At 33.9% G+C, this 18405-nt stretch overlaps 1 protein-coding gene across 1 annotated transcript; it reads left to right on the forward strand.

Annotated features, from left to right (window-relative positions):
* The first annotated feature begins 13967 nt into the window (after positions 1 to 13967).
* LOC100247583 (phosphoribosylamine--glycine ligase, chloroplastic-like) lies at positions 13968 to 15564 on the forward strand. Its single transcript, XM_059740928.1, has 3 exons — positions 13968 to 14301; positions 14357 to 14463; positions 15187 to 15564. The coding sequence occupies exons 1-3, from the start codon at positions 13968 to 13970 to the stop codon at positions 15562 to 15564; spliced, it is 819 nt and encodes a 272-aa protein (XP_059596911.1).
* Positions 15565 to 18405: the final 2841 nt, after the last annotated feature.

Consider the following 18405-nt stretch of genomic DNA (forward strand, 5'->3'; position numbering starts at 1 on the left):
TTTTTATAAATTCCCAAGGTTCGTTTTAGGAGTGTTCTTATTTTAATTTTTATTTTTTTCAAGTTTAGGTTTGGTTTAAGAGGGTTTTTAAAGATAATTGAGCTTTGGGGGAGATGAAGACAAGTGTCCAAATCTCTACAATTCTTTGTCCTATAAAAAAGGGTTTTAGGAGTTTATTAGAGATTTTTTTTTTTTTGAGGGTTTTGGATAAGGGATACTCTGTCAAAATTGAGAGAATAGGAAGAAAAGCTCTTTTGGAAAGATTCTTAACTTGGAAGCTTACTTGAAAAACATGTTTGGTCACTTGTGATAAGAAACTTTGTAAGTATAACTTAATTTCATTTTTTTTATCTCTCATTTACTTTACTTTCCTTTTTTCTTTTGGTTCTTTGAGGATATGTATTTGTTGAGTGTGGATATTAGAGGCCACACATTGGATTGTTGGTTATTTATTCCAAATCTATGGTTCTTCTCTCATTTTCTTGATTCTCCTTGATTGTTTGAGGGATTGCTAAATCTTTGATTTATCTTACTATACAATGGTTTTAAAGTTTGGTTTGATTTGATTTTTACCTCTTATGAGTTTTTTTTTTTTTTTTTTTTTTTTTTTTTTTTTTAAGGCCATTCACCACTTATAAGATGAGGCTTTGTTAGGATTTAGAGTCCTTATTTTCTTTTAATTTTCTCTTTTTGGGAATTCGGTTTTCCTCTTTATTTTAATGATTTTTTGAATGCCTTTTTGATTAATTTTGAGAGCCACAAGTGTTTATTTATTTGCCAAAGTGATTTTTTTTATGGAAAATAACTTTTGAGGCATCTTTTAGTTTTTTTTTTTTTTTTTTCCCCCTTTCAAATTTGATTGTAAAGCTGATTTTCAAACCCTCTATGGTTGAGATTTCAAGTATTCTTAATGGTCTTTTTCATAACTAAGGTCAAACCTCCTTCCATAAGCTTTGATCTCACTATTATGCTTGATAAAATTGATAGATGTTCTCTTAGTCTTAATGGGTTTTTAAAAAAGTTTTTTCAAACTAACATTTAATAGACCATTTTTAACCTTTTTGAATTTCATGGTCAATTGGGGTTTGAAATTATGGTCATTTAGATTCAACAATGGGTATTGTGTTCCATGATATATAATGGATGCTTTCATATGATAATATCCTTATCTATAGGTATTTTTTTGTGAATTCAACACTTTTTTTTTGTCACGTGTGAGTGTTAATTTGACTATTCATGCCTCTTATGAGTTCAAATTCATACTCATTTGAGGGTTGAGAAGGAGTGAATGCCCTATGGATTTGTACATGACTCATTCTTTTACCTTATAATACTCATTTTTCAAACCAATGATTTTCAGATTTTATTGATTTTTGGGACAAATTAATCTAAAAAAATTCAATTTAATGAGATCATTTATGATCCTCATTAGTTTCTTTCTATGATCTTTAAAGGGTTGGGGATATGAGTTAGTCCATGAAAAATAATTTGGGCATTGGTAAAGCTCATATTCTTAATATTCAAAAATCGCTCACTTGCTGACTTGCTTTTAACCCTTGAGATATTTTTATAAATTCAAACTCCTTGACTTGTCCTAAAATATTTTTGAGACTTGGATGATGTTTTAGACTTCTTAAATGTATCAAAGAATTTTAATTTTTGATTTTTTTGATTTTATTTTTTATTTTAAAAAAATAAGGCCATCTCCAATCTTGTTGAGTAAATTGGTTTTTCCAAGTGTCAAGATTCTATCTACCTGTGAATTTTTTTTTATAAATCAATTATAGCTCAAAGGTTTAAAACTGTTTTTTAGCTTTGATTTCATTCAAAAATCATTTTTCAAATTTAAGAATTAGTTTCATTTTTTTTTTTTACTTATTGTGCTAACTTGAATCTAGTGTCATGAAATGTTCTTTGAAATATGGGTTAATTGGTGAATGTTTAAGCTTCATAAAAAATTTTAATGTGTTGTAGATACTTTTGACGAGTTCTACAATTTATGTTTTTATTTTATCTCACCTCTATACTTGTCAAACAATTCCACGTTTGCATGACTTGTTATTTTGCTTTATTTTTTAGCAATAATATGTTTAATGAAATATGAGATAACTAGTGAATGCTTAAACACTTTAGGCTTTTAGATTATATTGTAGACATTTTGAAGATGTTGTAATTTTTTTATTTTTTTTAATCTCATCTCTAACTATTTTATTAAGATTTATTTCGTAAGTACCTACTTGTTGTTTAATTTCTATATATCTTGTATAAACTTTCTAATTGAGTCTCTGTTTACATACTTCTAACCTCCTTTAACTCTTGGTTTGTATTGTAGACATCTTGTATATATTAGAAAAACCTTCCTTTATATTATATCTCCTCTCTAGCTATTTCAATTATACATACTTGTTGTCCTAATTTGACCCTTGTGTATGTTTAGTGTATCTTAGCTCGCTTTGATGCTAGATTAGTCATCTTTGCTTCTTGATTTTAATTATTTATATTTTGTATAGATTTTTTTGGCTCTTGTTTTGTCATTATATCTCTTATTTGCTTATGAATTAACCCTCTCTTTCTATGTAAGTGTGCTTTCCTATTTTGGGTATTATTGAGGTACACTTCCTCGTTTTCTTCATTTATTCCTTTGATATGCATGTCATGCTTTGAATATTTGTTATCTTTTTCTCTCTATCACCATTACCTTATTGTATATTCTTGTTATTTTCGTATTTTGGTATCCATTGATCTATTAGTCAATTGTTTTAGTTTCCTTCACTTGTTTGGTAAAGAGGGCTTAGAGATATTTTACCTTATAGTACCTTCCCAAGACCTAGACTCAATTTTTATAGACATTTTTTTTTCTCAAAATGAGTCACTCTTAGTGTTTTATTTCTTATTTTTGTAAATAAACAAAAATAAGAGGCAACTTTAACTTCTTTTCAAACATCAATTTTTCACAATATAAAAACCAATCTAGCCATCGAATGAGGATGCATATGAAAAATGCTAGTGTACAACCTCATTAGATGAGAAAATTCATAAAATATAGTTATATGCATAAGGAAAATAATGAAGTTATAACTCATTGTATAACAATATTGATTTATTATTTCTGATAATGATTGGATATGTTTTCTAGTACCAAATTATTTTTAAAACTTATTAAATTCATTAATAAATTAAACACATTAAGTTTAATGTTATTAGAAGTCAATTTTTCTATAAAGAAAACTTACAAAAATATAAGAGAAAATAATTAATTTATTTTAAATCAATTTTAGTCTATGACTTTCTAGTAGTAAGTTTGTTGTTTTTTAAATTCTAAATTATTTAAAAAAATAATAGGCTTGTTACCAAATTCAACGTACTAGGTCTTGTTCAATTTGAAATTTATTTGTTTAGTGAGAAAATTCAAAAAACATGGTTCTACACAAAAAGAGAAACAATAAAGTTATTTTAAACCAATTTATGGTATAAAATGGTCATTATTTGAGTTTCAACTCATTAAAAAAACTATTAGACTTGTTATGGAATTAAAAGCATTAAATCTTGTTTGATTTAGAGTTTATTTGTCTAGTTAAAAAATTTGTAAAGTATATGATTTTTAATATAATTAGATGTGTTTTTTAATACCATTTAGAGTTTATTTGTAAAATTGTATCTATCAGATATGGTTTCATTTGGAGATTATTTGTAAAATTTCATTTAAAGTCTTTTTGCTTAATAAAAAAAATTAGAGAAATTAAAATGAATAAAAAAAAAACAATTGTAATTGAGGAAAAAAAATATATTTTAAGATTTTCAATATTGGTTGGTGGAAAGAGAGTGAAAAAAAATTGTATTCTACTTTATTTTCTATTTATATTTTTTAAGGTTTTTTTTTATTTCTCCATGTATTAAAAAAATAAGTTAAAATAACAAGTAATTGGGCCCATAAGATTTTAAAATAGTTTTTTTGTAGCCTTTTTAAATCAGACAAATCTAAAGCTTTTGTTTTTCATTGCTTCTCCTTCTCAACATCAAGTTTAGTATTTCAATTTTCACACCACATTTTTCTTTGAAGCTATAATAAAGACTGATGTTTGGGAAAATTTAGGGTCTTTTTGGGATGGCTTGCATGTCATTGAATAGCATTGGGACTTTTGGATTAAGAACTCTCCACAATCTTCATCTGTCTTCAAAGCCATTCCTACCAAATAACTGTAGCATATTTGGAACTTCATCATCTTTCCTTGCAGGAGCTTCCATTTCCACAAAAAAATTACCATATTCCTTAGGAATTTCGCCATTTTGGTGGCTCTACAACCTCTTTATCAACATCATTCCAATTTCATTATGTCTCAATGAAAGTAAAACAATTTGTGATGAATATTAAGATTTCCAATTACCTTCTGAAATGTCCAAGATCCAGATTGGTTGTTTCACCAGCAAAATTTCTTGCCTCAAGTCATGAATGAAACTATGAATACGAGAATCATTCGTATCTCACAGCATAAGAGCCTTAACCTTCGTTTCACAGAGAAAACTAGGAATAACTTCAAGAGATGACCTTTTTGTTTCTTTAGAAGAATTATATTCTTACTTTTTTTTGTTTCCTAGAGAGAAAAGAAAACATATTTCTTCTCTTTGTGGTTTTCAAGGAGAGATAAGCCAAAATATCTCTCTTTGGTTTTTTAGGAGAGAATTCTCACCGAGAGAGTTTTCACCCAGAGAGAGAAATAGAGAGAAATAAGATAATTAAAACTCCCAGAAACTGTTTCCTCATTTTCTCATTTATTTAGGTCAGGTCAGGTCAGCCCACTTGGGCACCCAAACCCAACTCTAACATCTCCCACTGACACAAGATAGGCTGAACTAGCCCAATCACTCATCCAAGTCCATTCTATTCCACTTTTGAAGGTCATTCATACAGGTAAATGGATCATGTGACTATGTGAGCACACTTGCAATTAAGGAGCTTTTAAACTTATGCACCTGTTAAGGATACATAATAATTCAACCTATATATATATATATATATATATATATATATATATATGAGTGAGCAATAATAATCATATCTCGCTATACCCCAACTTATTTAGTTACATTTTAATGTATACACTTAATCCCTCGAAGTTGTATATCATCCAACATTATAAATGCATTCATAATTATATCAACTACAAAAGCAATATAACTGATCAACCATGAACACATCTTTATCAATGTAACTAAAAAAAGTCTTCCTTATGAGCTCATGCCTTTTAGATCCAAATTAACTGATTGCCCAATATGTCTCATAAGGATAAAATATTTCATTTTCGTCGGAAACATACCAAAGTAGCAACATTAGTTTGTCACCTCAAAACATGGTCAAAAGTAAAAAGAGTACAATATAGACTATTATAATTGTAATAAGCCCTAAGGATCTCACACAATGAGGATGTAAGGATTAATCACTCACTTTCCTTATTAGTCACATTCAAACACATGTAGTATGAAATACATGTTATGGTGGTTTCTCTTTACTTAAAGAGTGTATGTCAAACTACCACCATACGAACCTCAACTAAGAACTTCACACTAGTAACTTGTTTGAGTTTTGCATCTATGGTTTTCCTTAAACCTTTTACACTAAAACTCAAGTCTGGTACAAACAGGCAAATGTAATTATGGGTGATTACATTCAGTCAAGATGTCATTTACTATAAACCTCATCTTGACACTTAATCAAGGCGACACTCATCATCTCTTGTATACTTTTCACTCATTTATCAACATTACTATACTGTGTCTCATCCCAACTCATAAACGTATTGATTGGGGTGGTTGCTCGTGTGAGAGAGCCAACCTCTGCCTATTGACATCCTTATATATGTAAGTACCAATTACATATTCAATTATATGAATAACAAATATTCATATCATTTTATCATGTATAAAGTATCTTATATCTAATCAATAATGATCCATAACATATGATCCACATAGATCATAACCTACACAATCCCAATGACTTTACATGTACAAAAAAACATGTTTCTTATAATGGATTTTGTGAATGGATCAACAACCATTTCACATATAGGTAAATATTCAGGATCATTTTCTCTTTGTGCAATAATATCTCTTTTAAAATTATTCTTTGTATCTAGATGTTTAATTTTTCCATGATATTTTGGATCATTTACATAAATGGTCTCAAATTGATTGTCACTTTAGATTGTCATTAGCTCAAAAACATCCTTGACTATTCTCAAGCTTTGCAAAAATCTTTTCAACCATACAACTTCTTATATTACAACTGAATGAACAGTAAATTCAGCTTTGATGGTTAACAAAGCTATACAAGTTTGTTTCTTGCTTTTCCATAATCTGGCACCATTATTAAGCAATAATGTGTATCTAAATGTTGATTTGTGCTCATCTAGATCACTTGCCCAAACGACATGTGAGTAACCCACAAGCATAATTATTTGCCTTGATAACAAAAGGAATAATCCACAATGCCTATTAGATACCGAAGAATTCTCTTTATTATTTTCCAATGCATCATTCTAGTATTTTTCGTGGTAATGACTCACCATCCCAACAACATAGGAGATATATATAGTCTTGTACACATCGCAACATACATTAGACACCTAACAACATTGAAATAGGGAACATTAGTTATTTTTTTCTTTTTTGAGTCTTTGGACCCATTTCTTTACTTAGGCTTTCACCTCTTACAAATGGAGTGTCAATGGGATTACAATCTTGCATATTAAATCATTCAAGGATATTCTTAATATAGTGCTCTTATAAAAGAGTCGCTAGTTTGTGAGAACGATCACTATGGATCTTTACTCCAAGAATGTAAAATGCTTCTCCCATATCTTTCATCTCAAAAGCAGATGACAACCATCTTGAAATGGTTTATACAAACTCCAAATCATTTCTGGTTATAAGTATATCATCCATGTATAAAGATAGTAACATATATTTATCTTTATTTCGCTTAATATAAACACAATGGTCCTCATCAATCATTGCGAAAACATACAAAGTTATTGCACAATGAAATCTTAAGTGCTTTTGTCTGGATGATTGTTTAAGGCCATAAATCAATCAATTTAACTTACACACTTTGTGCGATTGGCCTTGGATAATGAAATCCACTGGTTATTCCATATAGATTTCGTCATTCAACTCTCCATTAAGGAAAGTTGTCTTAACATCCATTTAGTGTAACTCTAAATCTATACGAGCTACTAAAGCTAGAATGAGGCGAATTGAGGCAAACCTAACTACTAGATAGATCGTTTCCTCATTGTCTATACCCTCTTGTTGGGTATACCCTTTAGCCACTAATCGAGCTTTATAATTTTCAATGGATCCATCTGCCTTTCATTTTATTTTTAAGAACTCATTTGTTCCTAATAGCTTTTCAATCTGAAGGCAGATCAACCAAGTCTTAGACTTGATTCTTTCGCATCCACTCCAATTCTTCTTCCATTGTTTTTCTTCATTTATCCTTAGTTGGACAAGTAAGAGTCTTTTGAATTTTAGGCTTAGCATCATCATATTGAGTGAAAATATGAACTTCCCCTTCAATATCAAATCATCATCGAGGAATAATTTATTGAGAACTTTTTCTCGACATCGACTCTTTTACTATACTTGCTACAAGTACTAGTTCACTCCTACTCTATTCAAGCATCAATTGTTATTCGGGTATGAATCTTATGTTGTAAATTCCTATCAATTTCACCCATATGTGGGAAATCACCATCTAAGAACGTGACATCTCGTGATTCTAATTTAGTTACTATTCTATCTACATGCTCACCTATGAACACATACACTTTAGAGTGTTCATTGCATCTTATAAAGATACATTTCCTTCCTCTATGACTTAATTTTCCATATTTATGAGAAGGATTGTGAACATAAGCCACTGACCTTCAAGGTCGCAAATTGTTAGGATCAGGCTTTCGATTATTCCATAACCCATATGAAGTAATGAAACAAACTTTAAGGGTACTTGGATAAGAACATGAGAAGTAGTCAACTATGTGTCTCCCCAATATGAAATAGGAGGATTGGATTGAGCCACCATTGATCTAACCATGTATAACAACATTCTATTCCTATTTTTAACAAAAACATTTTGTTGTGGAGTCCTTGGAATAGTCTATTGTGTACCAATACCCTTTTCATCACATAAATCTTTAAATTGTTCTGATAGATATTCTTTACCCCGGTCTATTCTTTATGATCATTTTGTCTAACTGATTCTCAACTAAATTAATGTAGCGTCTGAAACAATCTAATGTTTTTGACTTATGAGAAATCAGATAAACATAACTGTAACAAGCAAAGTCATCTATAAGCGTGATGAATTATAAGGCCTAATACCTTGCTTGAACACACATAGGATCACAAATGTAAAAACCGGATCAATTGCAATGATGTTTTAGTTCTAGTTCATTTTCTGAATGGTTTTCTTATAGTTTTATTAGCTAGACAATATTCACAAGTTGGCATATCAATTTTAGTGAATTGACTAAGAAGATTTTCTCTAGCTAGTCTATTCATTCTTTCTTGTCCAATATGCCCAAGTCTAGCATGCCATATGATCACATGATAACATGCATTTCTAGAAGTAGTCATCAATGAATAAAAATTATCATTAGAACTAGACAACACATAGTTATCAATGTCAAGAACTATAAAACCATTCAAAATAAATCCAGAACCAAAGTATGTTGTTCCCAAATACAACTCCATTACTGAATCATGAAAATTTAAATTGAAACCTAAACCAAGAAGGACTAACATAGAGACCAAATTTTGTCAAATATTCGAAATATAAATAACATCATGTAGGAATAGGGTATATTCTCTACACAACTCCAATTTACACGTTTTAACACCCTTGACCTCAACTTTAAAGTTGTTTTCTACATAGATTCATTTTGTATTGAAACTAATTTGTCGAAAGTTTACATATGCTCCTTGGTCTCTAGCTATATGGTTAGTGGGGGACTAAGTCTAGTTTGACTAAGTGCACTCATGAGTAAAGTGACCTTAGTTGCCATAATTATAACATTTGAACTTGCTATTATCCTTCTTATCACGCTTAAATTTCTTGTGTGTCTCAATTTTTTCTTTCTTTGAAGCATCATCAGATCTCTTATTCTTCTTAAAGAATTTTCTATTACTCTTAAAGCCAAAAGTTTTTGCGAGAACCGGATTAAGCTACATGAGCTTGTTCATTAGGCCTAGCAACCATAAGTCACTTGACTTCCAATTCAAGATGGCAAACTATATCATCAAAGGTCTTGACACTCTTATCATGTGTTATATTCACCACCATATGTTCATAGCTCTTTGGTAGAGATTTGATGACCACATCAACTTGTTGCTCATCATTGAAGACACATCTGGATGTCTTAAGCTCTCTTATCATTCTTTTCATCTCCTTAAGATGTTGTTTCATTGTATGGTTCGGTCACATCTTATAATTTTCAAATTTCAGTACAAGTTCTCTCAACTTAGTAGCTGGAAGTTCACCATACTTTTCCTTTAGAGCATGCCACATTTCATGAGCAGTTTGGTAAACCTCATACTCAATCAAGAAATCATCTTATATACAGTTTAACAATGTAATGCGAGTTAAAGAACTCTTTTTCTTCCAAGCCATATAAGCCTCCTGATCTCTTCTATGTTAAGCAGAGTTTCCTTGTTTAGGTTCTTACATGACATGATTCAATGTATCAAGAGTTTCTCTCTCTTCAAGGATATACTGAACTTTGCGATACCAAATCTTGTAATTATCGTCATTCAGTTTCTCACATTTGTTTAATTATACTATGATGTTCCTAGTTGTAGTCGATATATTCAACTACTTAAAGATATTTCACAATCTTATTAATCGGTACTTTTATGGATATTGATACTTTTACCTGCTTTAATCATCTTCTAATGTGTAATAACCTTAAATTGCAATAGAAATGAAAGTTCACTATGTTTCCAATCAACTCCTATATACAATTTTAATTATTAAAAATTAGAAATAATCTATGCAAGTATTTCTAATTTTAGGCAAGAAATTACTTAAGTTTCTTTTTAGCCTAAAACCTCCCACTCCATAATATATATAGATACAACTAGCATGTATCAATAACATATACAAAAGAATTAAAGATATGCATGTACATAAAAGATATACTTATTTTTAAAACGATAAATATTCATGTCATATCTTGAATATAAGATATTTACATTTCATGTACAAAGCATAAACAAAGTATGTAGAAAAATAACTAATCTTCTCTGTTAAAGTTAAAAGGAAGAACAATATTAGGATTATTCGTAATATCTTCCATAACTCTAAATGTTGCTTTCAATAACCATAGTCTTTTATGAATATATATATATATATATATATATATATATATATATATATATATATATATATATATATATATATATATATATATATATATATATATATATATATATATCTAGCCTAGTTGGTAGAGTACAAGACTTTTATACCTATGGTAAAGAGATCAAGCCTCTTTATAGACAATCCATTCTCTCTTTTTATTTTTTTCACTGAGTAACAAATACTAATATTTAAGACCCTTTTTTGTTAATAGTCTAATTATATTTGAACTTGAAATAGGAGAGGGTATCAAAGCTCGAACTTGGGTCTCAAGTGAGCATGAGAAAGGTTCTAACCAACAACACTAATTCAACTTTGATGTTAATAAGTAGATTAAAACATATTTAACTTTTTGTATCATTATTACTTTTTTTTAAAAAAAAAAATCCTAGAAAAAAATATTCCACTTTATTTGTCTTGGAGAAGGGTTTTTTTGGAACCATAACCAGAAAATGTGGCTCTTGTCTTTTCCTATATATATATTTTTTATTGTCCATTTGAATTTCGTCTAAGACTCCTAGAGTCGGTGCACTTTGCACTTATTTTTTCTCCTTATCTTTTTCCTTTTTTTTTTATGTCGAATAATATCCAAAATCATATTATCCCAAATTTTTTGTTTATTTATTTACTTTTTTGTAGAATAAAGTCAAACAAAAAAATTTATTTTTAAATTTAGAAATTGTGTTTTTTTGGAACCATAACCAGAAAACATTTCTTTCTCTGCTTATTTCTTTTTCAAAGAAAACGAAAAATGTTCTTCTTCTTTTGAAACAGAGAGAAAAAAAAAAAGCCAGAAAACAACCTAATAGGGCTTTGATACCAATGATGAATAATAAGATTTCTGATTACCTTCTGAAATGCCCAAGATCCATATTGGTTGTTTCACTAGTCAAATTTCTCGCCTCAAGTCATGAATGAAACTACGAATACTAGAATCATTCATTTATTACAGCACAAAAGTCTTAACCTTCGTTTCACAGAGAAAACAAAATAACTTTAAGAGAAAGAACTTTTTGTTTCTTTAGAAGAATTATATTCTTACTCTTTTTGTTTCCTGGAGAGAGAAGACAACATATTTCTTCTCTTTGTGGTTTTCAGAGAGAAAGGAGCCAAAATATCTTTCTCTGGTTTTTCAGGAGAGAATTCTCACCAAAAGAGTTTTCACCCAGAGAGAGAAAAATAAGATAATTAATTTTTTTTTTTAATAGTGGCAGTTTTTGGGTAGTTATAAAACTCCCAAAAACTACTCCCCCATTTTCTAATTTATTTGGGTCGGGTTAAGTCAAGTGAGCCCACTTGGGCACCCAAACCCAACTCCAACAATCTGACATTGCCTCTAGTAACCAAAATCCTAATTTTTTTAATGGTATTTACTTTATTGTGGGTTTGTGATTAAGGATATTATCCCCATTAAAAGGGTTTACGCCTTTTGTGAATTAGTTGTACTTTGGGTTTTTGTTTTTTCCTTTTTCCTTTTTCCTTTTTATTGGGCCATCATGGGGTTTTTTCAGAATTTATCCTTATCTTTTGATGTTGTGTTTGAAACTTGCTTGAGCTTGATTATGGTTAGGTTTATCTATTTTTGTTTTTCGTTTTTTTTGGGTGGAATCAAGGAAATATTTTCTTTCAAAGTTAACAGTGTCTTTATGGTTGTGATTTTTTTTTATATTATTAGTCTTACTTGTTTCTGTCCTTTTTTTTTTCAAAAAAAAAAATTCACCATTTTCCTGCATTTGATGTTGAAGTGAAACTGCATTTAGTCACAGTTTCCTATGATGAATTTGGCGTTAGCTCCTATACAAATTATGCAAATGGTTTTGGTTTTTGTGATCTTTTTCCAATTTGAACACTTTAAATTTAAAAACTTTTGGGGTAAGAGCCCTTCAGTTAGGCTAATTTGGAATAAATTTTTCAGTTGTTGGGAATGTTGGATTCGGAGTGTATGAACACAGCATAAAAATTATTCATTCAACCCACCCATAGATCATAGTATTTAAAAATCGTACCTTGATTTGAAGGCAGAAGATTTGTTTTGGTTGAGCTCCTTCAATAACCAAGGATCTTCCTCCTCAATACTATTATTTCATACACAAAATTGTGTGTGGGCTACCTCCTTGAGCAAAGATTTTGTTTCTCCACATCATCTATTAGTTAAAGATGTCAATCTGGTACATTTTGTTACTCCTAAATGTCAGTTAAGAGTTTAACTGCATTGTTGGTCTTCTAGCCTTTATTTAGGTTTTTTATTTTATTTTATTTATTTATTTATTTATCGGCATGCAAAAAAGATATTAAAAATGCCTAACAAAGAAACACACCAGAGTACACAAGATGTATACAAAGGGTGCCAAGACTCCTAGCTTTTATACTTGCTCAAGGCTAACCAGACTGGATTTTCTTTCACTAAAATATGAAATTCATGATCCTTATTAGGGAATGAGGCCATTATACTTATACGAGGCAAACAATGCAAGATTAATGTTAGATTTAACTTGCTTCCTCATTCTCCAGCAAATTCTCCCACATATTTAATGATTATATTAATTAGTTCATACTAATTTGTATGAGTAACTACACAATATATTGAGTTGACTGTTAATCCATCTTCTAGTATTTCAATGTATGCAGTGTGAAAGTGGATCAATCACCTGATCAATCATTTCCCCTTGTCATTGGATCATTTGAAAGCTATTGAATTCTTTCAAAGTTGCATGTTTGATTCTCACATTAAAGAAAATATCTAGAATTGTTGGGAAGGAAATGTCTAGACTTGTGCCATATTGGAGGCTTGTTTTTGTGGCTATTCCTATTTCCCTTCCAAGTGAATGTAGTTGTACCCGTTCACCTGGCATTGCCAACTCCTTTCTTAACCTGTTGTACTTCCATGATGATGTTCTGCACATGCACTTGTTTATTGCTTTTTAATCTGCTGGTATTGTTTGATATTTCTTCTTTACTAGAGCGTATTAGATGGCTAAATAAGGTTTCGAATAGAAAATTCAGTGAGGCTGTTGGTTTGATGATGCACATTTTATTGGCACTTAGAGAAAATTTACTCAGAAGGGGCTGAATTCAGTCAGAGGAACATTATTGACAGTGAATGCAAAACATGCTCAGTAGTAGAGACTTTAAAATATTTCAACACTTCTAGCTTTTGTTCTACTCTGTTGTCTATCCAAACTTCCAGAAGATTTAGACAGGCTGGGCTAAGATTCAATTCATTGTTTGTTAACACTTGCGTAATGCAGATCTGTTTTTGGATATAACCTGACGACAAGCCCTAAATTTCAAAGACAGAGCAGGTCTCCTTTTAAAAATCCATGACACCTGGAGTTAGAAATTGAGGCATCTTAACACAAGCTTGTGGTTATGCTAAGAATAAGTAATTTTGAGGCTTGAAAACTATCAAAATGGTTGTTAGAGTGTCTCTTCCTTTGCATATGCATGCATTTGTTTTGTTCTTTACAAAAGGGTATACTCTTTTTTTTTTTAATCAATAAAACTTTGGAATATTGATTCAAGATTCATTGTATCTGAATATTCTCTTAAACATATGAGAGACAGTGTAACAGTTGGTCTCATAGCTTATTCACTTGTTCATGCTTCATCATTCATTGATCCATCTCTATTTATTGGCTCCGTTGAAGATAGGGTGGTTGTTCTGGTCATTGGCAGTGGCGGAAGGGAACATGCTCTATGCTATGCCTTGAAGCGATCTCCCTCTTGTGATGCAGTCTTCTGTGCACCTGGAAATGCTGGGATTTCCAACTCAGGAGATGCCACTTGTATTTCAGACCTTGACATCTCTGACAGCTCAGCAGTGATCTCCTTCTGCTATAAATGGGGAGTAGGACTAGTTGTGGGGCCAGAGGCTCCTCTTGTTGCAGGTCTCTCAAATGATCTAGTTAAGGCTTGGAATACCCAGTTTTGGCCCTTCATCAGAAGCTGCTGCATTAGAAGGTTCCAAGAACTTCATGAAGAATTTGTGTGACAAATATGGGATTCCCACTGCTAAGATTTGTCTGTTTATTTTGATCTCAGTTACACAAGTGTGATGATTCCTTCCTTTTGTCCCCCCCCTTTTTTCTATTTATGAAAATCAGAGCATGTTTGCTTGTTGCTGGCATTTTTATCATGAATATGATATGTCAGCTTGCTTCTATCAGTTTTGATCTTAATAAGGAGATGATGGGTGTCATTTTCTTCTCTGTTTTTTAGACTTTAGTACCCACAGTGATTGCTTTCGGTTTCATATTACCAGAAAGTTAGTGTGCTGCCTTAGTGCCTGTGCTGGTGTCAGAAAGCAATTTGTTGTAATTAGACTATAAGACTTTAGATTCTCCATGACCAGAATGTTTTTTAGATTTAATCTTTAGTCAAAGAGACTGCTTCTCTAACTACAATCCTGGACTGAGGTTTATTCTGGTGGTAGGGATCTCTTATGGACTTTATTAGCAGTTTCAGAAGCATTGTGAGGTAGTGAGCTTTGGACCCTTTTTTCTCCTTCTCTTCTTCTTCTGTATTTCATTTTGCTTGGGGCAGTCCAAGACTCCAATTCTATTCTGTCTTCATAGATTGTGATCCCCCTGGTGCTCTTTTGGTATATTATCTTTACATATAAAAAAGATCCATTCTAATTAATCCTTGACTAAGTGACTGGCATGTCTTCCTCACTCCATTTTTCTCATATTAACATTTATTTGCTTTATCATTTATTTGTCAGCGCTTCTCCATAAAACACTCTTTACTAATGCTTTATTTGATTGCTGCAGTATCAAACATTTACAGACCCTGCTGCTGCAAAGCAGTATATTCAAGACCAAGGGGCACCAATTGTTATAAAGGCGGACAGATTGGCTGCTGGAAAAGGAGTTATTGTTGCTATGACATTGGATGAGGCATGCGAAGCTGTTGACTCAATGCTTGTCAAAGGTGCTTTTTGTTCAGCTGGTTCTCAGGTCATTGTTGAAGAATTTCTGGAAGGAGAAGAAGCATCCCTCTTTGCTCTGGTTGATGGAGAGAATGACATACCTCTAGAATCTGCTCAGGACCACAAACGAGTTGGTGATGGTGATACAGGGCTGAATACTGGTGGGATGGGAGCATACTGTCACGGACTTAGTTGTTTCCTAAGCTCGTGCGACACTTAGGCAAATCAAGACACTTGATCTTGCTAAGTCAGCCTTACCCCCGACACTTAGCTTGCTAGGCTAAGATGCTCACGACTCGGAAGCTTGAGAAGTTGTAGTAGGCAACTTTTAAAGAATGAAAGCTCTTATTACTCAAGGAAGCCTTTACAAGTGGTTGGAAGCTCACTTGCTTGGTGCCTTGGCCAAATGAGGCCCTCACCTATTTATAGGCACCAATGGAACTCTCTAGAACCTTAGAGGGTTCCTTACAATTCATGAATATTCTAGAATGTCCTACACTATTCTATGTACAAGCCTATATACAAGAGACTTCTAGATTTCTCTAGAAAGCTTTGGACCCTTCTCATGCCTTCTTCCATAGTGTAGAGTTGTGTGGACTTCTCTAGGCATTTCTAGAACCTTCAACACTCTTCCCACTAGTGGCTAAGTGTGGATGTCTCCAAGGGTCTCTAGAAGCTTCTCACCTCCTATATAAGCCATGGGGAGGGTCATTTGAAGCATCTTGTGACACTCTCCCCCACCTAAGCCGCAGACGTCCTCGTCGCGTCTTCTGCCCGAAACCGCTCAATCTGCTCCTGGAACTGCCATAGTGCATTTGCTGGCTCCCAGCTAGCCTCACTTTCTGGTAGTCCCTTCCATTTCACTAAGTACTCCGTAGTAGGAGGCACACCACGCCTTCTGATGATTCGGTCTGCAATGATGTGTTCCACTTCCTTGTCATAGGAGGTCACAACCGCTGTAGGTGCCCTCTTAGAAAGCCCTCGGCTTGGATCATCCTTGTCTTCGTGATATGGTTTCAAGTAACTCACGTGGAAGACAAGGTGAATCTTTAACCTTGGCGGTAACTCCACTTTGTAGGACACCTTGCCGACCTTTCCAAGTATAGGGAAGGGTCCTTCATACCTCCTCACAAGGCCCTTATGCATTGGCCTTAGGGATTTGAATTGTTGAGGAAGGAGCTTGACAAGCACCATGTCTCCGACCTTGTACTCCGTGTGACGTCGCTTCTTGTCAGCCCACATTTTCATTTTCTTAGCGGCCTTGTCCAAGTATGAGCGTCCTATGTCAGCTTGCTCATGCCACCCCTTCGCGAACTTCAAAGCCGCTGGACTTCTCCCCGTGTAGCCTATCGTTAGCGTGTGAGGAGTTAAGGGTTGCTGCCCTGTGGCTAGCTCGAACGGGCTCTTGTTGGTCGCCTCACTCCTTTGCAAGTTGTATGAGAACTGGGCTATATCTAGCAACTTAGCCCAATCCCTCTAGTTGGCACTCACAAAGTGCCTCAAGTACAACTCCAGCAAGGCGTTCACCCTCTCAGTCTGCCCATCTGTCTATGGGTGAAAGCTGGTGGAGAAGTGAAGCTCCGACCCATAAGCTTGAAGAGCTCCGTCCAAAATTTCCCAGTGAAACGCGGATCGCGATCACTGATAATATACTTAGGCAATCCCCAATACTTGACTACGTGCTTTAAGAATAGTCTTGCCGTCTCCTCCGCAGTGCAGTCAGTAGGGGCTGCTATGAAGGTCGCATATTTAGAGAACCTGTCCACTACCACTATGATAGAGCCGTTGTCCTCTGACTTGGGCAGCTCGATGATGAAGTCCATGGTGACGCTGTCCCATGGGTGCTCCGCTATTGGTAATGGTTCCAACAGGCCTCTAGGCTGTCGTTGCTCCACCTTGTCTTGTTGACACACAAGACAAGTTCTCACGTAGGCCTCAACCTCATCCCGTATTTGAGGCCAATAGTAAGCCGACTCGAGTAATGCCCTCGTGCGTCGTTGCCCTGGGTGCCCAGCCCACTTGGTGTCGTGGCACTCTTTAATTAGATTCCGTCTTATGTTTCCCCACTTAGGCACGTAGAGTCGTCTCCCCTTAGTGTAGAGTAGGCCATCCTCCACCCAAAACCGCTTAGTCTTCCCTTCATGAGCCAGGGCGATGAGGCTCTTGGCCACTGGATCATGTTGCAGTCCCTCCCTTAAAAGATCCATTATGTTTCCTTGGGGCTGACTTGTCATGGATGCTAATTCGGCTTTGCGGCTTAGGGCGTCGGCCACATGATTAGCACTTCCCGGCTTATACTCCAGGGTATAGTCGAACTCGGCCAGGAAGTCTTGCCACCTAGCTTGTTTAGGACTCAGCTTCTTCTGTGTCTGGAAGTAGCTAGTGGCCACATTGTCGGTCTTCACTATGAAGTGAGACCCTAGCAGATAGTGCCTCCAAGTGCGCAAGCAGTGGACGATAGCGGTCATCTCCTTTTCTTGCACCGTGTAACGCCTCTCCACGTCGTTTAGCTTGCGACTCTCAAATGCGATTGGGTGCCTTTCTTGCATAAGGACTCCCCCAATAGCGAAGTCTGAGGCATCTGTGTGTACCTCAAAGACCTTAGTGTGGTCGGGTAGTGCCAACACTGGCTCTTCAGTCACAGCCTTCTTCAGGTCCTCAAAGGCTTGTTGGCACCTTTCATCCCATTCCCATGCCTTATTCTTCTTAAGAAGATCAGTGAGTGGAGCAGCCCTTCCCGAATAACTCTTGATGAACCGCCGGTAATAATTAATTAAACAAAGGAAAGATCTGAGTTGAGGTACCTTGGTTGGTGGATCCCACTCTTGGATGGCTTTCACCTTGCTATCATCCATCATTAGTTTGCCATCTCTGATGCGATGCCCTAGGAAGCTCACTTCCTCCTTAGCAAACGAGCACTTCTCCTTCTTCACGTATAGCTTGTTATGCCTCAAGATCTTAAAGACCTTCCTCAAGTGCTCTTCATGCTCCTTTAGAGTGTTACTATAGATGACTATGTCATCCAAGTACACCACCACGAACTTGTCCAAGTATGGGTGGA

Source organism: Vitis vinifera, chromosome 12 (assembly GCF_030704535.1).
Source record: "Vitis vinifera cultivar Pinot Noir 40024 chromosome 12, ASM3070453v1".
NCBI lineage: Eukaryota > Viridiplantae > Streptophyta > Magnoliopsida > Vitales > Vitaceae > Vitis > Vitis vinifera.